Raw genomic sequence first — 24,347 nt, 5'->3', positions numbered from 1 at the left:
CCAGTCTTCTGGCCAGCTGTCCCATAGCCCACGCCCCACCCCCAGAGCCCAGCCCTAGGTTCAGAAAGCCCCTCATTCCTGGAGCAGCCCACCCTCATGGCTCCCATGGCGCAGGGAAAGCTGGAGGGGACACAGAAGGAGATCCTTCTGCAGAACGCAGGGGTTCGGGAGCCCCAGTGATAACCTGTGCACACTTCACCAACGAGCCACCACTGCAGACAAGTCACCCAGACCAAGGGGACCTGCATTTTGAGCCTGCCTGCCCACAGAGGCTGCCATTCTACTAACTCCAAGGTGAGATGCCAAATGCCAGGTGTTTGCAGGGATCCTGTACTTGCACTTGGTTGGCTGAAATTCTGAGACCGCAGTGAGGTGATTCTAACTATGTGTGTTGCCCGTCTCAGGCTACATGGTTCTCTCAGCCAGAGCCAGACCTGAGACGAGGGGAGCAGGTCCCTTCAGCACCCAGCCTGCCCCTCCCCCAGGGCAAGGCAGGCCCCTCATACAGACCTACGGAGCCGCCGCCCCGTCCTCCTGCCTCGTGTGGCCACATAAATCACCCTCCCAATAATATTTGTATTGATCATCTAGATTGGAAGCTTCAATTGGCTCCATTGTCTCACTTCCTCTCCCAGGGCTCACAGATGGGGTCCCTCATCTGCGTTTCTAATGCGATATTTAAATGGAGCAGCCGCAAGGCCTCCATGGTGCCCTGGGTGTGCAGGGGTTGAGGAACATGTTCCTAGAAAGAGTGTGATGACCGCCCAGCAGGTGTGGTGCTAGATCGGTCAGGTGCCCCCAAGCCCCAAAGTGGGGTCGGCCGGCACTGCCACCCCCGGGGCCACTCCAGCCCCTCACCCACATCAGTTTTGACAGTGCCCTCAGTGACTCATATGCACACTGACATTTAAGAAGCACGGCACTCGGGGCTGTGGCATAGAGGGCTAAGCCTCTGCCTGTGGCACCAGCATCCCATATGGGCACTGGTTTGCGTCCCGGCTGTTCCTCTTCCAATCCAGCTCACTGCTATGGCCTGGGAAAGCAGTAGAAGATGGCCCAAGTCCTTGGGCCCCTGCACCTGTGTGGGAGACCTGGAAGAAGCTCCAGGCTCCTGGCTTCAGATCAGCACAGCTCCAGCCTTTGCGGCCATCTGGGGAGTGAACCAGTGGATGGAAGACCTCTCTATCTGTCTCTCCCTCTCTCTGTCTGCAGCTCTACCTCTCAAATGAATAAATAAAATCTTTTAAAAATCAAAAAAAAGTACAGCTCTAATCCAAACCTCACATTGTTATCGATGAGAAACTGAGGCCCAGAGACGGGCAGAGGGCACGGCCGAGGTCACACAGCAGGTAAGATCCCCTAAGGCCCCAGCTCAGCAGAGCAAAGGAGAGGCCTGCCGTGCCCGGGCCCGTCTCCCTCCCCAGCCCCTGCCTCCCGGGCCAGGCTGTGGACAGATGGTTCAGACCAGAGTGTGACCCCCCTGTACTCTCCTAGCCTGGAGGGGCCAGCGAGAGCTCCGGGGAACCCCCAGCAGGGCACCTCCTCCTGCCGCAGCCAGCCAGCTGCCTCTTCCCTGGCAGCAACCGGACAGCAGAGCCCAGGGAAAACCAGCACCTGGGCCCGCGCGGCGCAGCCAGGCGTCCACGCAGAGGGCCTGGGAGAGCTGGGGAGGAGGGAAGCTGTGGCCAGGGGGAGGGACGAAAACAAAGAGGGGAAAGGGGCAGAGCCAGGAAGGGAAGAAGGGTGGGAGGGAGGGGCGGTGGTGAGAGTGATGGCCAGGGAGCCGGGAAGGAGGCAGCTGGCCTAGAGGTGCGGGAGGCCAGCGTGGCCCAGCCCTGCCCGGCCCAGCCTGGCCCCCAGTGATGGTGCAGCTGCCACGCTCGCTCGCTCGGGCCCTACCATGAGGTCAGTCCTGCCCTGGGGCTGCAGGAAAATAAATGGTGTCTAAGATAAAAGGTCCACGAAATTATTTGTCTTGTTGTCATGTCCTGCCGGCAACGGGCAGGGGCTGGCGAGCAGGATCACCCCAGGAACGCCGCGGCTGGCAGACTCGGCCGCATCAAGGACTCCCAGCCCAGCCAGGGCCTCAGCTACCCACGGCCCTGCCTCCCCAGGCCTAGTGCTGTGCTCTCCTGGCCAGGGGCGAGAACCAGGCTGGCTCGGAGCAGCCGGAGCTCCTCCTGCCTGGCGATGCTCAATCCGTAACCTGTGCGGTGAGTACTCGCTCAGGGTCCGTCACAGCCACGCACCCCCATGCTCTGGGAGGCTGCAGTCATGTTTTTCTTGCTGTTTAGGGGCCTTGCTCCTCCCAGTTCTCATAGAGGCAGCCTGGGGGTGCAGGTGAGGGTCCCCAAGCACCTCCTAACAAAGGCCAGGAGGTTCCAGGTCAAGGGCAGGTCAAGAGGACCATGATATTGGGAGTATCCACGTTTCACAGGTGCACAAGCTCAAGTGTGCAGCACACATACACGTTGGCACTCACACACATACACACATACACTCACAGGTACACACATACATACATGCCAAGGCAATTCGCATGCACCAGCAGCAGCATCCAAAATGCATGACCCAGTGGCTCCTGCCCCTGCAAGTGTCTGAACTTGGGGCTGGTGCACCAATGGCATGGGGAGCAGCCATCCCCCAGGGAGCCACAGATGCCCGCCACCAAAGCACTTTGCAGTAGGCACTCCCAACTAGCCTCCCCTGGCTTCACCACTGCATCCCCAGTTTACAAATCAGGACACTGAGGCCCAGGGTCACACAGCCGGGACCCGGCAGAGCTGGAATTTGCACTGGAGGCCTCTAAAGCCCCGGGGAAGAGGAGGAGCTGGCACATACCATACTTGTCCCCGTCCTCGCCGCGGGCGCTGATCCTGCGGCCCAGGACCTGGATGTGTTTCCCGCTGGTCCGGCTGTAGAGCTGGTACAGCCGCAGTTGCTTACGGCTCACATCGTCCCGAGCCCGCGTCTGGTTCTCCACGTGGATGCGGAAGTCCACGTTCTCCTCGGCCACCAGCACCTGGGCAGGGAAAGGGGCCATAGTGAGCCACGCTGGCAGGGCTGGGGCCCCTGGGAGCAGGAGCCAGCCACGTTCACAGCAGAGGGCAGGGCCTCGGCCCACACTCACAACTGCCCCACTGCCACCCGCATTTCACGGGTCGGGCGACAGAGGCTGGGGAGGTGAACCGAGGTGGCCCGGATAGGAAGCGGCGGAGCTGAGACTCAGGCCTGGGTCTGTGTGACAACGCCCCGGGGTCTTCCCACCTCAGCCCCTGTGAAAGCCAGGCCGGAGCGCAGCTTTCTCAGGTGACCTTGGACCTGTGGGATGTTCTGCCTTGGATTCCTTCTAGGGAAAGTGGTGGAGCCGGGGCCCCGTCCCAGGAAGAAAAGTTAAGGAAAGAAAAAGGGAAGCAGAGCACGGAGACCCCCCCCCCCCCGAGGCCCCTGGAGTATGGCTGCAGACACAGCAACACCCAGCCCCGGGACCGCCTCTTTCTGAGACAGCACCACCTCTGTCACTTCTCATTCTCCAGCCAAGCTCTGTGTTTCTTTCTAGCATTTGTGACCTTGACATCTACTCAAGTGACAACTGTCTGTCCTCAACAGCCTGGGAGCACAGGAAGGCTGGAGCACTCTCTGTCTCTCTCGCTCTCTCTCTCCTCTCTCTCTCTCTACCTCTCAGGGGCTGCTATTCCCCAGAACCTAACAGAGCAGAAACGCAAACACTTGTTGAATGAATGAACGAGTGTTGAAAAGACCTGGAACCCTATCATCACCATGTTGCCTCTAACAAGGCTCTCCTGCATCCTACAAATTGCATGCCATTGCCCTGCCTTGAATCCACAGAGCTGGACAGTTCCGAAGTCCCGCCGGCACTCTGGGTCTGTTTCAGATGAGCTTTGGCACACAGCACCAGCATGGCCCCACCCAGCCCGTGGCAGGGCTCTTGGGACCCCGGCTGCTCAAGTATCTGTCTCACCCCTCCGCTATGGGCTCCCAAGGGCAAGGACAGCCCAAGGCCAACCCAGGTCTCTGTCCCCAGGTGACTTGCACCTGTCCACCCCCCTCCCCGGGCCTGGCCCCCACATGTATTTTGGGAGAGCCACTTTATTCAGCTTTCACAGGCCTCCTCAGGCTGGAAGCATCATTCCGCACGACAGGTGAGGGAACCGAGACTCCGGAGCAGAACACACAGGCCTTGTGGCCCCCAAGCCTGCACTGCCCATGGCCCACCCCTGCTGTGGGCTGCCAGCTTGCAAACCCCACCACCACCACCACCACACAGCAGTGCTACCGGGAGCTGGCCCCAGGTTCCAAGCCCAAGCGCCACTCTCTAGCTAAGAAACCTCAGGCAAACTCCTAACCTTGCTGTGCCTCTGTGTCCTCACCTCCAAGAATGAGGGTGATGATGATGGGCCCCCCACTCCATGGGCTGCAGTGAGGCTGAAACAAGCAAGCACCCCCTCGTTCCAGAACAAGTGACTGCTTCTGAGAGTTTCAAGGACTCTGGGCTGTGGGAACGCTACGCACAGCCCCCTCTCCCCACTTTCCAGATGGAGAAACTGAGGCTCGGAAAGCCATACGGCCCAGAGGAACAGGGCCTGGCCTGCTGGCCCACCCGGTGTGCCTCCAAGCAGCCACAGTGATCAGAGCCTGGATCCCTGCAGGCCACCTGGCTTTCTACCCAGGGCCCCAAGGCCCACACCTGGTGGGCATTTGTCCTGTATGCCCCGCACCCATGGCCTTTGACCCTCCTGCGATGACTTCTGGAGTGGCCTGGCCCCAGCCCCTCCCCCAAGGCCAGGCCTCCAGCCTCCCTCCCGTCCTCCAACTCTCCTCCTGCTCACAGGAGACCTTATCGACCAGAGGTCAAACCAATCTCCTCCCCCAGGGGCCCCGAGGGGCGCGCTCCTGCCCCAGAAGCCGCCCTTCCGTGACTGATTTTCTCCCTGGCCCACTGGACACAGGCAGCGGGGGTGACCTGGGGTCAGCAGGGGCTATCGGGGGTCCTCCCCAGAAGTGGGGGGAATGATCCCTCTCGCCACCTCCAACACTGCAGCCATACCAGCCCTGAGGGACATGGCAGGGGTGGCTCTGTTGTCGGACCCGGGAGAGGCAAGGAGCAGCCCTGGGCTTCCTGGGCAGGGCCTGTGGGCGGCTCCAGCCCTTTGCACAGGCTGGCCTCTCTGCCCAGGGCACCCTGCTCCCTCTGCCCAGCTGTCACCTGCCTCCAGGAAACTGGCCCCTGCCTCCCAGGCTGGAGTGTGCAGAGGCTCTCCACTGCACTTTGCTTATTGTCCCCAGAGTCCAGCTTGTCTGGTTCATCTCTGGGTCTCAGCTCTGCCCCCAGGAGGCAATTAGCAAATGCGTGCCAAATGGCTGTGGCTCAGAGTGAGGGACTCCGCTGCTAGAAGCCCCACCCCTCACTGCCCAAACAAGCATAGAGTGTCCCACAGAGGGCTGCCCAGGATGTTCCTGAAGCTGCTGACTACTAAGCTCTCCTCTGTCTGACACACTGTGCTCTAGATACGACAGCACTTCCTCTGGTTCCCCCAACCATCCATGCAAGTGAGCCCATTTCACAGATCAGCCCCTTGGGGCCTCAGAACTGTGCTGCAGCCTGCTGAGTTCCAGGGTCCACCTCCAGAGCTCACTTCTTCTCTTTGCCTGCTAGCCAGGCAGCAGGTCCCTCCGTCTTGGTGCCTATCTTGGAGGGTTTCCCAGGAGAGTTGGAGCTGCTGGCCACAGCCGGCAGGTGCACGACAGCTGTGGAAAACCACAGGATGAACTCTCAAAGGTGAGAGGGGCCGGCACATAAAGGACATCTCCTTCTCCTGTGTCACTCCACCTGCACCCCTCCCCCGCCACCATGCGAATGGGTTTCCCTTTGACTCAAAGCAGCAAGGTGGCCTGGGTCCCCAACCACCCTCCCCCTGCCCTTGCCCTGAGGGTTTGCATCTGCTGTGAGCACTCACTCCCCCATCCACAGGCTGCACAGAGACCACCTGGGCCTGTCAGGTTCCAGTCTCCCCCCAGGTCTGCCAAGGTCTCCAGGCGGGGGCCCCAGACAGGGTGCCCAGCAGAACAGGGCCCACTCACTTCCTGCCCACAGTCAGTCTCCTCTTCTGCAGCTCTGTCTGCATCACGTGACGCCGCTGCCCTGGCTCCCGCTACTACACAGCACAGCTGTCTTGGGACTTAGCCCCACCGCACTTCCAAGTCTCCTCTCTGGCACTTTGGCAAGAAAAGTGCAAACCTGCAGTGATCCACCAAATGCCCTCCCCTGGGACCTCCCACGATCACCATTGCTGAAGACATCAGCTGCCTGGGCCCACTGGTGGCTCCAACAATCAGGTGCACCGCTTTCTCCTCCTTCCTGGGCCACGTCTGCACCTCCCCAGCCATCCAGCACACCACACATCAGCCACACACACACAGCCCACACACCTCCCCACATGCATTCAACCACACACGGTAACTAGCGCCACCTGCCCTTCCCTCCTACCTGGCTGCATGTCCAATCATCAACGCGTTTGATTTCTTTAACCCTTAGTTTTCTCATCAGCAAAATGGGATTGTTTATAATAGGTATTTCAGAGAAAGATTCTATTAGTAGCCACAGCCACGCCTTTATTTATTTTCTTTTTTTCTTCATGTTACTTTGTTTCTTAAAAACCACTACTGTGGCACAGATCCTTTGTGCTAGGAACACTTCTGGAATCCCGACAGCTAGCCCACGAGCTGGTGTGATTATTACCCCCATTTCACAGATGGGGAAACTGAGGCTTGAAGAGGTTAAGTCATGGAACTGATGAGAAGAGGAATCAAGATTCAAAAGCAGGCCTGGGTATTAGGTACACCAGTTAGGACACCATCTGGAACGACCGCACCTCACATCAAAGCGCCTGAATTGAGTCCCAGCTTCCAGCTAACGGGTGCCCTGGGAGTCAGCAGGTGATGGCTCATGTACTTGAACCCCTGCCACCCACGTGAGAGCCCCAGATGGAGGTCTTGGCTCCTGGCTTCAGCTTGGCCCAGCCTCTGCTGCTGTAGGCATCTGGGGAGCGAACCAGTGGGTGAAAGAGTCTCTCTCTCTCTCTCGCTCTCTCACTCTGCTTTTTCAAGTAAATAAAAAAGAAATAAACTTTAAAGTTTACATTTTACAACTGGTCTGGAGCCCATGTTCTCCACTCCCCACGCCCGCTGCCACCCCGTCCCTTCCTCACTCACCCTCTCCTCCACTACAGCCGCCACCCTTATCTGGGGCCCCCAGGGTCAACCTCAGTCCGAAAACACTCCGCGGAACATTTCAGAAACAGCCAGTTCCGATGTTTTCAGCTGCACTGATCTAAGCAGCACCAGGAACTCTCACGTCAAGTCCTGCGGCCCACCTGAGGCGGAAGCGTCCTTTTGTTCCGTGTGACCCCACTGCGCACGGCCTGGTCACATGGTGACCATCCAGGTTGCGGGCCGCCCCCGAGCACCCCAGTGCTTGCTGCGTGAGCTCACCACCACCCTGATTTCGGGCAGCCACCAGGGGTCTTGGAATACACGGCCCCCACAGATAAGCGAAGAGGAGTGTGTTCCAGGACTGGCACCAGGAACGTGGGTGGGGCCAAGATGAGCCACAAAAGGACTGGAGGCCTGCAGCTCTCCTCCCCTGCGAGGGGAGGATGGGGTCCACTGCCCTCTCCCGCCCGGGTCCCCCATCTTTGAGGCCTCACGCAATCCGTGCCTGTCTCCAGGCAGCCTGCCCAGAAAGGGAGGATCTGGCTGGCCCAGGAGGGGCAGCCCACAGACTTCCGGCACATTCCACCGCCCACCCCCCCACCCCCCCAGTGGCGGTGATTTCCGAGTTGTTTCACATTCTGGATTCAGCCCTGAGATCTTCTTCTCCACCCCAGGGCTGTTCCCCAAGAAAGCCAGCCTCCCCCCCATCTCTAGCCCAACACACAGCTCCCCAGTGCCTCCTCGAGGGCGGCATGGGCCCCAGCGCCCATGGATCATCATTACTGTCACCTGGCATTTGCTCTGGGCCAGGGCCCAGGCTGTGCACCTGCCAGGCTCTGCCTCTCTGCTCCCCCCTGAACAACCTGAGCAAGGGCAAGTCTCACTGTCCCTGTGCCCCAGGTGACAAAGGGAGACCCACAGAGGCCAAGGGACTCACCCACATGGTACAGAGGATGGCAGAGCTGAGATCACACCCAGCTCTGGCTCTGCAGCCTGGAAAGCTCCCCGCAGGCAGTCCTGGACAGAATGAGCCCATCCCCTACTCTGCCCTTGGCTCAGATGGATGCCCCACCCTGCCCTCAGCCCAGGCTCTGGCTCCTGTCACACTCCCCACACCCAACTCAACCAGGACCAACTGCCTGCTGCCACAAAGGGCCCTTCCCCACCCCCAGCCTGTCCATTAAGCTCCCAGGGCTATCAATGTATTGATTGGCAGGGCTGAGCCATCAGCTGGGAGGGGCTCTGGGAGGTGGGGGTGGGGCCCAAGGGTCAACCTCCCTCTGCCCATACATCAGCCTCCTCCATACAGATCGTCGATATGGGTGTCAACCCGGACCCAGCCTGGGGGTGAGGACCAGGGAAGACCCCTGCCCTCTCCTCTTCCCCCCTTCCCTTCCTTCCGGCCCCTGCTCTCCTGGTGTCCTGCACCAGCAGAAGAGTTCTTCCTGCCCACAAGAGGACAGCCACGCTCTTTATTCTGGCATTGAGTGCCGCCTTGGCCTTCTCCATCACTCCTAGTCCTGCACTTGACACGGCAGCCAGCCCAGTGGGTGGGGCTTCCTGAGGACACCAGGACACACCCTGCTTGCAGGTAGTGGAGTTCCACGTGCCCAGAGAGGTCCTCTCTCTCTCTCTCACACACACACACACAAGAACACATGCACATGCCCACAGGCACATGTGTACACACATGCACCCCCACACATGTGCACACATACACCCCATACATGCGCACACATGCATACACACATATGCATACACATGCACTTGCACCCACACGCACACACACACAGGCACTGGCTGGCTCACAGTGTCCTCACACCTGGCTTCCTACTACTTCCCGACTCAGTGAGACATCTTCCCTGGCAAGTTCCTCTTGCCCTAGGCCTGATTTCAGGGCTTTTCTTTTCTTTTAAAAAGAAAGGTCAGGGGCCAGCACTGTGGCTCACTTAGTTAATCCTCCGCCTACGGTGCCAGCATCCCATATGGGCACCAAGTTCTAGTCCCGGTTGCTCCTCTTCCAGTCCAACTCTCTGCTGTGACCCGGGGGGCAGTAGAGGATGGCCCAAGTGCTTGGGCTCCTGCACCCGCATGGGAGACCAGGAGGAAGCACCTGGCTTCTGGCTTTGAATCAGCACAGCGCGTCGGCCATGGCAGCCATTTGGGGAGTGAACCAACGGAAGGAAGACCTTTCTCTCTGTCTCTCTCTCTCTCACTGTCTATAACTCTACCTGTCAAAAAAAAAAAAAAAAGTAATGTATTTATTTTAAAGAGCAAGACAGAGGGGTATCTACCAACTGTTAGTTCACTCCCCAAATGTCCACAACAGCTAGGTGTGGGCCAGTCTGAATCTAGGAGCCTAGACCTCCACCCTCATCTCCCATGTGGGTGGCAGAGGCCCAAGGACCTGGGCCATCATCTGTTGCCTTCCCAGGTGCATTAGCAGGGAGCAGGATTGGAAGTAGAGCCGCTGGGACTTGAACCAGCACTCGATTATTCCATCAAGAGGCAACTTGCCCTACCACCTACAACAACGCTGGCCCCCAAACGAAACAGACTCAGAGAAGACAAGAATCTTCCATCTGCAGGTTCATTCCCTGAATGCCCACAACAGCTAGGGCTGGGCTAGGCTAAAGCCAGGAGCTGGGAGCTCCATCTCCCACATAGGTGGCAGGGGCACAACCCCTTGAGCCTCATTTGCTGCCTCCCAGGTTGCACATTAGCAGGAAGCTGGATGGGAAGCAGAGGCAGGACTCCATCCCAGGAACTCCAACATGGGATTGGGACATCCCAGGCAATGGCTTAACCCACTGTGCCAGGACTGCCACCCCTTCAGGGCTCCTCATGTGAGCACCACCAAGCCCTTAAGCTCTGGCTCCCCAGCACTCATCTCTCAGTTTCTCCCAAGTCCCCAAGGACTGACACGGAAACTGAGCCACCTGGCACGAGGAGAGCAGGTGGGGCCTCCAGCTGGGTCCCCAGCCAACAGAGGCCCTGCCCTCCAAGCCAGCATGCCTGCTCTACCAGGGGCCATGGTGCCTTCAGGATGGGTCAACCTCCCCTTAGCCTCCAGCAAGCTCTGAGTGGGGGCCAGGCAGGCTGCAAGATGCCTTTGACCCACACGCAGCAGATAACCGACCAAGCCATTACTCCGACTGTTACTCACAGTGTGTCTGCCAGTGTGCTTGGCTAGCGTCTCTGCGCGATGCAGCCGGTTTCATTCTCACCATGATCCCTAAGAAGCAGGTACTTCTCATGATCCCACTTCACAGAGGTTAGCCAAGCCTATGCATTTGGGCACCAGCGGAGACACCTAGCTTGGCTGGTGGATGCTCGGGTGGGTAAGCCAAGGCCCCCTCAGGGACAGAGCCAGGACTGGAACCCAGGGATGCTATCAGTCCTGCTCAGAGGCCCCCAGGAGGCCTGACATGGGCCCCGGCCACGGCACAGCAGCGTCTTCTGAGGCAGAGTAAAGAACTACCAGCAAGTCTGACGAAGGCCCAAGGGGGCTGATGTCCCAGAACAAATCCCCAAGACTCAAGTGCGGATCGAGGCCTCGGCCCTCTCTCTGAGGCTGGTCTGCTCCCCTCAGCCCCGGCACACGGGCAGGGTCCTGGACACTGCCCCTTCCCACGATGCGCTGCCGTGGATCTGGGGTGAGGGGGGCACACAACAAACTCAGTAACAACTCCAGAGCCTACTGTCCCTCCCCCAAGTGACCAGGAGGTGGCAGAACCCCGGGAAAGGCCGGGGGGCTGGGCAAGGCACCTCCCAGAGTAAGGCACAGGGGTTGGGGCTGGAACTGCAGGAAAGAGGTAACAGCCCAGCAAGCCCCTTGGGAAGCAGGGACCATCTTGTTGGCTTTTTCCTATTTCACACAGGCAGAAGCTGAGACCCAGGGAGGCTGAGTAACCTACCCAAGGTCACACAGCAGAGAGAAGGCACAGCCACCATCCGAAGCAGGCTGGCCAACTGCAGACTCCTCGTACTGCCTTTTCCTGTTGGGATTCTAGAGCCAGAGACATGAGCCAACTCCAGCCCTGCCTCTCTGGCGCTATGAGACCAACAGCAACTGACTGTGTGCCTCTGAGCCTCCTGCTCTGCATCTTAGACCTCCCTGAGTCCAGGCTGCTTGTGAGGCACGGCGGGGAGAAGCGGCGCAGTGCCTGAGCGCTGTGAGCTGGGTACCTAGCGGCCGCCACGACTAGCCTCCATGGTGGTTGCTAGCCTGTGCTCCACTGTCCCAGGCCCACACCCCTCCTGCAAGAGGACCAGGCCAGACCCAGGTCCTGCAGAGAATACGAAGTCTTCCCCCTGCCCCTCCAGTCCCCTGGGGGACCCAAGGTATCCTCAGGACTGCCCCCAGCAGTGGAGAGGCTGCATCTGTGACCCCGACACCTGCCCCAAGCCCACTGACACTGGCCGTGCCAACCACCAGAAATTCTAAAAATCCACCTCCTTATCTGGGAGCGGAGCTGGTGACACTCCCGGGCTGCAGGAATGCTGGCAGGGTGCCTGCCCCTCCTCCATGCTGGGAAAGAGGCTGGGAGGGGCACTCGGGACCTCACACACCCACTGCCTGCCCAGACGCCCTCCTCTCCCAACTCGGGGAGCCTCGGGTCAGCCCATTCCAGCAGGCCCAGGGCCTGGAGTCGCTGAGTGCTGACCAACTTCCCCCTACTCGCCCTGACACACCGGAATCCGCCCAGGCCCTCACTGCAGACCCCGAGCCTGCTCTTGGGATGCTGGATCCCAGCCAGGAGGCTCTGGAAAAGTCAGGTTGGTGTGGTAGAAAGAATACAAGGTTGGGACTTTTAGCCATGGCTCTGAACAAATTCCTTCCTACCCTGTGCCTCAATTTCTCCTTCTGTGAAACAGGAACTCCTCCTACCTCAACCTCCTTGTAGAATGCTGGGATGAATGAACCCAGGTTCCTGACATTACTTTAAAATCCTTCCAAGCAGCACCTCTTCCCTTAGGAGAGTCAAGGCTCAACAGCCTCAGTTTCTCGCCTGTGAAATGGGAAGAAGATATGCACTGCCTCACTACACTCCACAGCTCTGGAAGCAGAGCAGCAGATGAGACCAACTCCCGCTGATGTGTCCTCATCTATAGAGAGACAGACTACGCCTCACTCCCAAGGCCATCAAGAGGCAGGCTCCTAGCAGGTACGGGCTGGGGGCACACCTCCTGGCATGGACGGCTGCAAGATGTTGCTTTAAGAAATCACAAGGGCACCCAGCAGGACCGGTCTCTCCCCAAAGGACATTGTCTCCCCATCAACTTAAAAGTCTGGGTGTGGGGCGTCCTCAGCCCAAGGGGGCGTGGAAGCAAACTCCCAAACTTGAACATCTCCTGCAGTGTGGGAGGAAGCGGCCCTAGGGGAGGGCCGTGGGGCGGGAGGAAGCCCCCCTCCCCAGCGGCCCGCCTGTCTGGGGCAGGCCCGGACCTAGCGGAGCCTGGCGGCCGGAACAATGTCGGGCAGGTGCCGGCCGAGCTGCGTGAAAGGCCGGGCGCCGGTGTCATTGTCGGAGCTCAGCCGAGTGCAGAAAAGCAATTTACTGGTCACGCCACCCGCTCCCCGCGGAAATTTTTAAAATTCTTCCGATTTGAGCTGTCCGCGGTGTCCCGAGTCGGGGCAGACAAGGGATGAAGGGGTTTTATTAAATTCCCAGCCTCCCACTTCCCCCCGGGGTGGCCGGTGGGTGAGGGCGGGGCTCAGCACACTGGGGCTGGCGTTGCATGTGCTCAGGGACCTGTTCTGGGCCTGGTGGCTGATAGACAGGGGAGGACAGGAGCTCAGCCCTTGCTGAGACCAGACTAGCCCCAAAACACTGAGGCGGGGGGTGGGCAGGGCATAGGTGCCCACGTTTCCCGGCAGAGCCAGGTGTCCCCCTGGGTGGGCAGGTGCAAACCTGCATGGCCTCCCCCCCTGCTCCCATGTATCAGGCCAACTGCATGGCCACCTGCTTCCCAGCAGAGGAGACTAAGACTCACCACAGGGAGCCACAGACAGCAGGAGACAGAGTTCCAAGTGCCACCCTGTACCTCACCCTGCCCAGGACGGAGCGGCCCCCAGCATGGGCCCGCCAGCTCCTCACTAGGGAGCAGGCAGACTGCAAGACTCCAGGCTACCAACACCACATGTCCCCTCCGTGCCACAAAGGCGCTCTCTGCCACCAAAGGCATCCTACCTTTGTCCTAGGAAGTGTGAATGGGGACCCGAGCCTGCCAACCTTGCCCATCACATCCCAGGGTAGCAATTCTTTACCTTTGAGGGGGACCTTAGATTCATTTGAAAATCTTTTGGGTAGCTGAGGACCGCCTTCCAGACACAACACATTTGGACACCATTTTTGTGCAATGTCTCAGGCACACCCCTCCTCATAATCCCATGCTTAAACATAGACCCTGGGTGAAAACCATCAGTTCTGAGTGCAGAAAGGCCAGAGAGCACAAAAGGGCACAGGAAGGGGGAAGGAAGCAGGGGGGAGGAGGGAGAGTGGACCGGATCCTTCACCTGCTTAAAGGCTGCCTCCCCCTCCCCAACCCAGGGACCACCCAGCTCTCTCTCAAGATGCTGGCTCTGGCCCGGGGCTGGAGGGGGGACGCTGAGGCCAGATTCCCTGGCTCACACTGCCCTGGAGAACACAAAGACCACACGCAGCCCCTGTCCTGGGCCCCACTTCAAGAAACACCAAGAGGAGCATCCGGAGGTCTGGGCGCCAAGGTGCGAAGACTCCCCTCACCCCAGGCCCAGCGTTCCAGAAAAGAGCTTTGGCCGGGTCGGCCGAGCGGAACCCGTGCAGCGACCCGGGGGCCTGCGCTCTGCAGCTCTGCGTGGGGACCCTGCCGGGCACTAGCTTCTCTCTCTCTGTCCCCCAGCCCACCCCCACCCCCACGAGGGGCCACAGCTGCTTTGGCGACCAGCCAGTTTTAAGTTACTGACTCCAGTTGTATTGATTCAAGGAGTCAGTGGGGACTCCAGCCTGGCCAACAGGAGGAGAGAATCCATCAGCCGGGCCATCCACCTGTCCTGCCAGCCCCCAGCCCTCCCACTGCACCAGCGCAGGGACGAGACTGCCATGCTCGGGACAGGGTGGGAAAGAAAACAAGAGACCCACCACCCACAAATGCTGCAAGAGGTTGCTGGGTCTCCACAGCACCCTGCACACCAGAAATCTAGGAGAAACACCACTTGCCAGAGCTCCAGGCTCTCCCGGCATCTCCAGAGTCCAGAAGGCGCCAGCCCAAGCATCTTCCCCAGCCCTGAAGGACACCTGCCCGCAGCCAGGAGGGGGCGGGGGCGGGACGGCCCTCCTGCAGCCGCTCCCGCGCCGCGCAACTCTAGGTGGGTGGGGGCTTGGGCAGCTGGCCCTTCCTATCCCTTCTGCCCGCCCCTCACCACCACCACGCTGCGGCAGCGCTGGTCTGGTTCTAATCGGGGCTGAAGTCAGCTCCCTCGCTCCCACTCCTCCCTCCCGCCCGCCCACCCCCACCCCCTTTTCCCTTCATTTCCACGGCTTTGGAAGCCAGAGCGTTCCAACTGTCTGCGTGCCAAGACCTTCCCGAGTCTGAAAGCTGCTGAAGTAACAGATCAGATTTTAGCAAGTGCTTTCCAGGCTGAGCGCCAAGCCCTCTTCTGATTCACGGAGAGCGAGAGTGAACGGGGAGCAGGCGGGGAAGCAGCGAGGGCTGCGCCGCCTCGGGCGAGGGCGTACGGAGCGCCGCCCGTGCGGGAGCGGCCTCGCGGGCTGCGGGCAGCGGCCCTCGGCCCCGGCGCCCCGCGTCTGCCCTCGCCCTGCGTGTGCGTGTCTGTCTGTCTGTCTGTCTCTCAATGCTGCAAACGCCTTTGAAGCCAGAGAGTAATTTACAACCGAAGCTCCCTCCCCGGACTCGAAATCCACTCGGCTCAAACGAGCCTTTTTGTTTGGAAGAGCGAGCGGCGACGTGAAGGGAGGGTTAGCAGAGAAAAAACCCCCAGGTCCCGACTCCGGCAGCTGCGGGCAGGGGGCTCGGAGCACGGCGCACTGCTGCGGCTCAGCCCGCCGGCTCCGGGCATCTCCTCCCAGCCGAAGCCTACCGGGGCTGCGCCAGCCCGCGCCAGCTCGAGCCCCTTGCCCTTGGCCAGTCCCAGCCCGCGCAGGGTGCGCGCGGAGCCGCCCTTCCGCGCCCTGGGAACAGGTGCACTGGGCTCGGCGCCCAGGAGGGTGGGGCACAGGGAGGGGGCGCGGCCCGGGAGAGGGGGGTCGGCTTGCACCGCGAGGCAGGAGCCCACGTACCTGTACCTGGAAGCACAGCAGCAGGAAGTGTAAACACCTGCAAGAGAGAGACGGAGAGGCGGTCAGCGGGACTCGAGGGAGGGGGCGCGCGGACAGACAGACAGATACGCCGTCGCAAAGTCAGGCGACCAGACGGCCGGTCAGGGTGGGCTGTCCCGCGCGCGGGCGCTTACAGGCAAGTGCAGGCGGAGGGCGCAGAATACATCGCTGGGCGGGGGGGAGGCGGCGGCTCCTAGCCCAGCCTGCACATGTCCGCTCCGCGCGGCCGGGACCGGGCGCCTCCGCCGCCGCCGCCGCCGCCGCCGCCGCTGCTGCTGCTGCTGCTCCCTCCTCGCCGGCTGCTGCTGCTGCAGACTCTGCTGCTCCGGGGCGCTCCGCGGCGCGCCCTGCGGCATCAGCGCCCCGCGCGGCTCCTCCCGAGCGCTGCGCCCTGCGGGCTGGCGCGGGGGTTGCGGGGCGGCCGCCTCTGTGCAGGAGGTGCCCGGCCGGTGCGGGGAAGCTGGCTCAGCGCTGGCCGGCCGTCCGGCCGTCTGGCCGTCCGCGGGAGGCTGGCTGGCTGGCTGGCTCACTCCGGAGACTGCATGCGCGGCGGGGCTGGCAGCTGGGGCGCGCTCTCTGGCCGGGGCGCGGGGCTGCGCGGGGCCGGGGGTCAGCGCTCCGGAGCCGGGGCGCGCGGCTGCAGCGCAAACGCGTCACGGCCGCTCCGTCTGGGCGCCCGCCGGCTCATGTCTCCTCCTCCGCGTCTCTCCGGCCGTGCGCATCGCCGCCTCCCACCACTGGCGGCGGCCGGGGCGTTTTCTACGCGCGGGCGGCGAGGGGGCGGGGGGCCGGGGGCGGGCCCGGGCCCGAGCCGGCACAATGAGGATGCGGGGCCCGGGGGCTCCCCCCTCGGGGCGCGGCCGGACGGGCGCTCAGCTCGCCTGGGTGCGCCGCGCCCACATCAAAGGCGGCCCTGCCCGCTTGCCTGCCTGCTGCGGCCTCTCCACTGCCGCCGCCGCCGCCGCCTCCTCCTGGCGGCTCCGGTTGGAAGGGAGGCGCTCAGACTCCGGCAGCTCCGAAGGGGCAGCACCCGCGAGGCCGGGCCCGGTGAACGCTGGAAGCCGTCGGAGCGCTGCTCCCGGGCGCAGTGACCCGCGCAGCGGCGCAAACGTTGCCCGAATCTGGCAGGCGGCGGTCCCCCAGGTGGCGGTTAGGTGCGGGGCGTCCTCGTTCGCCCACAGTCGCTCCTCGCACGCACACCCACCCGCGCTAGAGTGGGGAGCGGGGAAGAGGGCGGGTCAGTCCCAGCTCTCAGGGCGGCTCCGCAGCTGAAGGGGGAGTCGCTTTTACCCACCCCGTGAGCGGACCCAAAAGGGGGCCATTCTTAAGTCGCCCTCCCGGAGGGCCGGCCACTCTAAGGGAGCCCTTCCTCGCCCTTCCCGTGCTTGCTGTTGGAGGGTGAGACTCCGGGGCGTCTCTCCCCTGCCCCACCCCAGGCCTCGCTGGGGCTCCGGGGTCGCTTCTGGGGATCCCAGCTGGGCGCCTGGGTCAACAGCCAGCTTTGGAAACACACGGCTACCACCTAGCGGCCCCGAGCCGTCATTGCAACCTCAGCCGGGCGCACCACAGGCCGAGGAGTAGCCAGGACTCTGGTCAGCGCCCACTTTAAGCCCAAGAGCAGGCTAAGGTTTGCTTCCGCCTGCAAACTGAGCAGCTTGGGTCTTTTGACTATCACGCTTCTCAAGACACTGTTTTGCACCGCTTCCAGTCCGTCCAGAGGCATAACTCCTGTCCTCTCCACAAACCCCCAAACCTATTCTCACACCCTGCTGCTCCATCTACAGCCCACGTCAGCCAGGCTCTGCTTGGCCTTATGCTAAAGGAAACAGGCCACAGTGGGAAGGAAACTGGAAAACAAGCTACAAAGCAAAACTCAGGAATCTTCTTTGGTTAAAAGCCTCCTTGCGTTGTTCGTTGTGGTTGATATTCCCACTCCACTAAGGCATAAACTGAGGCATGTGCTGCTTCCTAGACATGGAATATGAAATGTCAGTATTAGTTCCAAGTATCAAGCCTTCCTGCAAGCTATTTGAAGTTCAAGTTCCAAAGCAGAGGCGATTATTCCCAAAGATTTGTTTTTTAAAAGATTTATTTATTTGCAAGTCAGAGTTACACAGAGAGAGGAGAGGCAGAGAGAGAGAGAGGTTCACTCCCCAGTTGGCCACAACGGCCAGAACTTCGCCGATCTGAAGCCAGGAGCTTCTTCCGGGTCTCCCATGTGGGTGCAGGGGCCCAAGAACTTGGGCCATCTTCCACTGCTTTCCCAGGCCATAGCAGAGAGCTGGATCGGAAGTGGAGCAGCCGGGTCTTGAACCTGCACTCATTTGGGATGCCGGCACTTCAGGCTAGGGAGGTAACCTACTGTGCTACAGCGCCGGCCCCTCCCGAAGATTTACTTGAAACAGAGATTGGTGGGGGAGTAGGGTGCACTGGGAGTAGGGGGAGAGAGGGAGGGAGGGAAGAAGAGATTGTCTCCCATCTGCTGGTTCACTCCGCATATGCCTGCACTAGCCAAGATTGGGTCAGGCCAAGGCCAAGAGCCAGGAACTCCATCTAGGTCTCGCATGTGGGTGACAAGGACTCCAAGTACTTGAACCATCATCTACCACTGCTCAGGTGCATTAGGAAGAGCTGCAGCTGAAGCCTGGAGGATCCAGGACTGGAACCAGGCATTTTGATATGGGATGTAGGAGTCTCAAGTGACAGCTTAATCCTCTGCCACACCAGCCCACAAGCAGAGGCTGTTGGGTTTGGCGCTGTGGCACAGTAGTTAAAGCCCTGGCCTGAAGTGCCAGCATCCCATAAGAGTGCCAGTTTGAGTCCTGGCTGCTCCTCCTCTTCTGATCCAGGTCTCTGCTATGGCCTGAGAAAGCAGAAGATGGCCCAAGTCCTTGGGACCCTGCACCCATGTGGGAGATCCTGGCTGCTGGCTTTGGATCAGCTCAGCTCCAGCCGTTGCAGCCATTTGGGGAGAGAATCAGTGGATGGAAGACCTCTCTCTCCCACAGCCCCTGTAACTCTATTAAAAAAAAAAAAAAAGATGCTGAGTGATGGAGAAAGTCCTTGTGTGAAGCTACCCAACTAAATTTACTTAGAAATTCCCATTGCCAGAACTTTTTAAGACGTCTAAGATCCAGTTAAGGAGTGGTTTGAGCTCACCACCCACTAGTGTGTGAAGTACCCCCCAGCTAAGAGCTGGAGGTCTCTGTACTACGACTATTTTCTATTACTTTTGAACACACTGAGCATGTAACTACTTGATGTCCTACCTTTTTGCGTGCAGTCTTTTCCAGGGCTCTGATAGCGTCTTTGTTGATCTCCCCTATCCCACAAACAACACTGACCAAAAAGTCAAGAACAGTCTGGGGTTACAAGCATAAATGCAAGAATCAGAGGTCCGGGATTTGAATGTTGCCTCCAATGTTCACTTATAAATTCCAGCAAACAAGTCTGCAGACTGCTTCCTCATCTACAAAAATATGGCCAAGAACAGTAATAACTCTCAGAGTTGTTGAGTACTGGACGAAACCATGCAGAGTCTGGCGCATAAAGGCGGCTCCCAACATTTTAGCTGTTATTAACTCAGCCGTAGCTACGGTTTCCACTGTATTCTCACATTTCTTTCCTTTACAACTTCCCGAAGTGGAGAGGTAGGATCACTCCCAAGGTAGTTGAAAAGGCTTCTAACTAGAATATCTTGACTTCCTTTTACTAAATTATTCCTTTTTCTCACCAAGCACACGCTCAAACCGAGCTTCACACAGCTGTTACAATATGACCTATTTGCCACATGCATTCGGAATCACTTATCAATTCATTTGACCACTGTCTGTTGAGTCTCCTGGACTTTCAGCCTTCACAATAAAGATAGGAAAGGTCCCCTGCACCAAAAAAAAAAACAAAAAACAAACAAAAAAAAAAACAAAAACAAAAAACAAAAACAAAAACAAAAAAAACCTACAGAAAAGGCAGTTAGCTTCTACTAGAGAACAAGGGTAATAAGCAACAGACCAAGGCTAAGTGCTACTTCTTTGAATGGAGCCAGCAGGATGGGAAGAGATGTAGTGGTCAGAAGACCCCATGGAAACATTTAGGCTGAGAGCCAGATAGACGGTCAGTCATGCAAAGGAATATTCCAGGTAGACTTCAAGTGCCTGTAATGGAAAAAGGCAGAGGGCAAAAACACAATTTGCTTGGCACCAGTTTTGTGGTATAGTGGGCTAAGCCGCCGCCTGCATGCTGGCATCCCAGATGGGCACCGGTTTGAGTCATGGCTGCTCCACTTCTGATCCAGTTCCCCGCTAATGGCCTGGGAAAAGTAGCAGAAGATGACTCAAGTGCTTGAGCTCCTGCAATCACATGGGAAACCTGGATGAAACTCCTGGCTCCTGGCTTAAGCCTGGCACAGCCCCTGGTGATAAGCCATTTGTGGAGTAAAGCAGTAGATGAAGCCCTCTCCCTCTCTAATAAATAAATCTTTTTTTTTTTTTTTTTTTTTTTTTTTTTTTTTTTGACAGGCAGAGTGGACAGTGAGAGAGAGAGACAGAGAGAAAGGTCTTCCTTTGCCGTTGGTTCACCCTCCAATGGCCGCCGCTGCAGCCGGCGCACCGCGCTGATCCTGGCAGGAGCCAGGAGCCAGGTGCTTTTCCTGGTCTCCCATGGGGTGCAGGGCCCAAGCACCTGGGCCATCCTCCACTGCACTCCCTGGCCATAGCAGAGAGCTGGCCTGGAAGAGGGGCAACCGGGACAGAATCCGGCGCCCCAACCGGGACTAGAACCCGGTGTGCCGGCGCCGCAAGGTGGAGGATTAGCCTATTGAGCCACGGCGCCGGCTAATAAATCTTTTTAAATAATAATTACCTTGATCATGCCTCATAGGAAAAATATAAGCCTTTTATTTTAGAATTTATTTGACAGAAAGTTCCCATTCACTGGTTCACTTACCAAACATACTGGAACTGGGAACTCAAACCCAGGTCTCACCCATGGGTGGCAGGAATCTAACAACTCAAACCATCACCTGCTGCCTCCCAAGGTGCACATCAAGCAGCTGGAATCCAGAGCTGAGCCAGGATTGGAACACTGTGATATGCTACATGGCCTCCCCAATCACTGAGCCAAACACGCACACCTCGGCATTTTTTTCACATACCATTTATATACAATTTTAATGCATCTAAGCATGCAGTTCGATCTTGACAAACTTAACTACATAAAAATGTACCTCCTCAGGTAACTTCCCCACCCCCAACCACTGGTCCCAGGCAGTTTTTCATATTTCACATAAATGGAACCACAAAGCATCGTGCTCCTTTGCGTGTAGCCTGGCATATTTTTTCCCCAAGATTCATTCTTTCTGCACTTTCCAGTAGTCATTCCATCTTGTTGTTAAGTAGTACTTAATAGCATGGATATAACCAGTTGACAATTTATCTATCAAGGGCTTTCAGACTAAGGGTTAAGATTCAGTTACTCTGGCTTTTAAGAATGGAGGAATGACACAAGTGGCAGTTGAGGGACCCACTAAGGGCCTCCAGGCTGTGGTGTAGCAGGTGAAACTGCCACCTGCAGTGCAGACATCTCATGTGGGTGCCAGTTCAAGACCCAGCTGTTCCACTTCCAATTCAGCTTTCTTATGGCCTGAGGAAAGCAGATGGCCCAAGTCCTTGGGCCCCTTGCATCCATGTGGGAGACCTGGAACTCCTGACTCCAGATAAGCACAGCTCCAGTTGTTGAGGCCATCTAGGGAGTGAACCAATGGATAGAAAACCTCTCTTTCTGCCTCTGTAACTCCTGCCTTTCAAATAAACCAAAAAAAAAAAAAATAGCCTTAAGGGCCTGAGCTGCATGGCTATCACTAGTTTGAGGATGCAGTTAGACACTCCCAACTCTAAGCTACTCAATTCACTGAGGGACCAGGAACAGCAAATTCTAACCCAATGACATTCTTCAGAGAACCCATTTAACTACTCTTTTTTAAGCACAATGAACTGACACTAGTTTTCCACTTTCTCCCAATCTTCATTGAGACTGACTCAAGGTGTTCATGGTATATACAACTAGTGTGGTGACAAAGATGAACATCCAACCCAACAGGGGACAAGATCTGCTCAAGCAGCAGCATCAACTGGATCAAGTTAGAGGTAGACCCTTAGCACAGGGGAGGCTCTCAAGTTCACACAAATGTGGGACCTATACTGGTAGGCCCATGAGTCAGGACACAGCTGGATGGACTGGATGGTAGTGCTCCTCCTTGCACTTCCCGGAAAAACTGTAATCCTCTAATCTGGACAACGTTATTTGTAATGTTTTACTATTTGAGAGACAGAGAGGGAGACAGAGCAGTCTTCCTTCCCCTGGTTCACTCCCCAACTGGCCACAACAGCTGGAGCTGGACCAATCTGAAGCCAGGAGCTTCTTTCAGATCTCCCATGCAGGTGCAGGGGTCCAAGCACCTGGGCCACCTTCTACTACTTTCCCAGGCCATAGCAGAGAGATGGATTGGCAAGGGAGCAGCTGGACTGGCACCCATGGGATGATGTCTCAAGCAGAGGCTTTACTCACTGTATGCCACAGTGCTGGGCCCAACCCCAAACACCCTATCTTATATGCAGAAAGGCTTCCTTTAGTCATCCAACTTCATCAATGTCCTTCCCCAGTGATTCCAATAGTCCCAAAAGGGTCTGTACCCGGTATTAACAAGGATTCCACCCTGGCTGTGGCCTATGGATATCATTGTTTTTCTCTGGAGAAATGGGAAAACAAACCTGATCACACTAAGTAGGTAGCAGCTTACCAAGGTTTGACAGAATCTTAAAGCAGCTTTTCTCAAATCTGTGATACAGCAGCTTGAAATATAAAAACCTGAAGTCAGGATGTAATTCACTGATTCCTTTGAGGTTGCTAGCTATCAGTCCATCATTCTGAAGACTGGCAAATATTTCTCACAAATGTAGGCACAAATGGAATCAATAAAATTTTGTTTTAAATGAAACCAGAGAAAATGCCTGCAGAGGGGCCAGTGTTGTGGGGTGCTGTATAAAGCCATAGCCTGCAACACCCAGATCCCATATGGGAACCCAGCTGTTCCATGTTCAATCCAACTGTTAATGACCTGGTAAAAGTAGATGGTCCAAGTACTTGGGCCCCCAACACGCACAGGGAGACCTGGATGAAGCTCCTGGCTTTGGCCTGGCCCGGCACTGGCAGTCACTTGGGGAGTAACCAGCAGATGGAAGATCTTTCAAATTAGTCTTTTAAAAAACGGCCTGCAGAGCACTTGGCTAATCCTCCGCCTGCAGCGCCAGCACCCCAGGTTCTAGTCCTCGTTGCTCCTCTTCCAGTCCAGCTCTCTGCTGTGGCCCGGGAAGGCAGTGGAGGATGCCAAAAGAGGATGCCGAAAGTGCTTGGGCCCTGTACCCGCTTGGAAGACCAGGCGGAAGCACCTGGCTCCTGGCTTCAGAGTGGCGCAGTGCGCTGACCATGGCAGCCATTTTGGGGGTGAACCAATGGAAAAAAGGAAGACCTAACTCTGCCGGTCAAAAAAAAAAGCTGCCTGCAGAATACAAAGGTACTGCTAAGGACTATGCCATCAAGCAGCATTCTTATTCAGTAAACTGACTAGAGGTAAATACAATTGTTTCTTCAATACAATTGTTCCTTAAGGCCAGTGGCTCCCACTCAGAATGGTCCTTTAGGATGTCCTGTTACCTGAAATTGTTAGGTGAAGTTCAACTTCAGACACATAAGCCAATATGTATAATTGTATTTCCATTAGGGTAAAACCAAATATTAACCCCACTTTTGAAAATGTTACATACATGATCATCCCAACAGAGTGAAGTGCCCAATCAGGGCAGCGACTGCATCATGTGGTTCTTCGTAGCATTTCTTTATGGCGTTACTTCAATACCTGTTACTTATCCAGTAAGTTGGCTGAGTACTTCATTTGGGATTGGTCTAGCAATTCAGTTTATAAGCAGATCTTTCCCTGTTATGCCTCCACTATAATCAGCAGAAAAGCAACACATATTTAGAACAATTAAATCAGTGAGGTTGTTAACAACCTCAATGACTGGAGGCACTGACAGCTACTACACCTTTTGTCCTCCTCCACCACCTGGATTGACAGCCAGCCCAGTTGGAAAGGGCAAGGACTGCACACTCCCAAAGCTGCCTGCACGTGTAATCATACTCCACCCTACTAAATCAACATACAACAAGTTAGGAAGGGAAGCTGGGGGAGAAATATAAAACGGAATCAGGGATGAGACTCCTTCATAATTACAGTATTTTTTTAGATTTTAAGTACATTCCAAAGGACCCAGGCACTTAGTTAAAGCTAAAAATAAAGTGACAAAAATTTGAGAAGGCAGAAAATAGTCTTTCCTAAAGTTTAAACAAAGGAATGAGGAAAAATATCCAAAAGAATCAAACACAAAGCCCAATAGATGGAAGTGGGACCCTGAAATCCCCAATGGCCCAGAACTGGAGATCAGACCCAGAGTCCCTCAGGGCCCAATTTATGAATTCACAAAAAGGAACATGATCAAGCCTCAGAACACAGTCATTTACCAAAGATACAACTGCGGCAGTGGACTTTGGACTTTGCCAGAAAAAGCTACACATTTCTGAGATTCAGCCTAAAAGGGAGCCTTCAGTTGTCAAAATCAAGACAACTTAAAAATTTTAAGCATTCAGAAAATACTTCTCACATGTACTTTTTAAAACTATCAAGACAAATGACAGGAAGCATAGCAATCACAACAGTATTTCCAACTCAAAAATGGTGAA

The 24,347-nt window shown here is 57.0% G+C and overlaps 1 protein-coding gene across 1 annotated transcript in view; it reads right to left on the bottom strand.

Annotated features, from left to right (window-relative positions):
* The window catches only part of FGF18 (fibroblast growth factor 18), a 33,810-nt gene extending 17,704 nt beyond the window's left edge, over positions 1 to 16,106 (bottom strand). Inside the window, exons 1-3 of the mRNA XM_002710377.5 lie at positions 15,689 to 16,106; positions 15,516 to 15,552; positions 2,842 to 3,022 (exon numbers count right to left, since the gene is read on the bottom strand). Coding sequence (XP_002710423.1) covers positions 2,842 to 3,022; positions 15,516 to 15,552; positions 15,689 to 15,720 — 250 coding nt within the window. The 5' untranslated portion in view covers positions 15,721 to 16,106. The remainder of the gene's footprint in view (positions 1 to 2,841; positions 3,023 to 15,515; positions 15,553 to 15,688) is intronic.
* Positions 16,107 to 24,347: the final 8,241 nt, after the last annotated feature.

The sequence above is a fragment of the Oryctolagus cuniculus genome, chromosome 6, assembly GCF_964237555.1.
Source record: "Oryctolagus cuniculus chromosome 6, mOryCun1.1, whole genome shotgun sequence".
NCBI classification, from domain to species: Eukaryota; Metazoa; Chordata; class Mammalia; order Lagomorpha; family Leporidae; genus Oryctolagus; species Oryctolagus cuniculus.
This window is presented reverse-complemented; position numbering and strand designations above follow the sequence as displayed.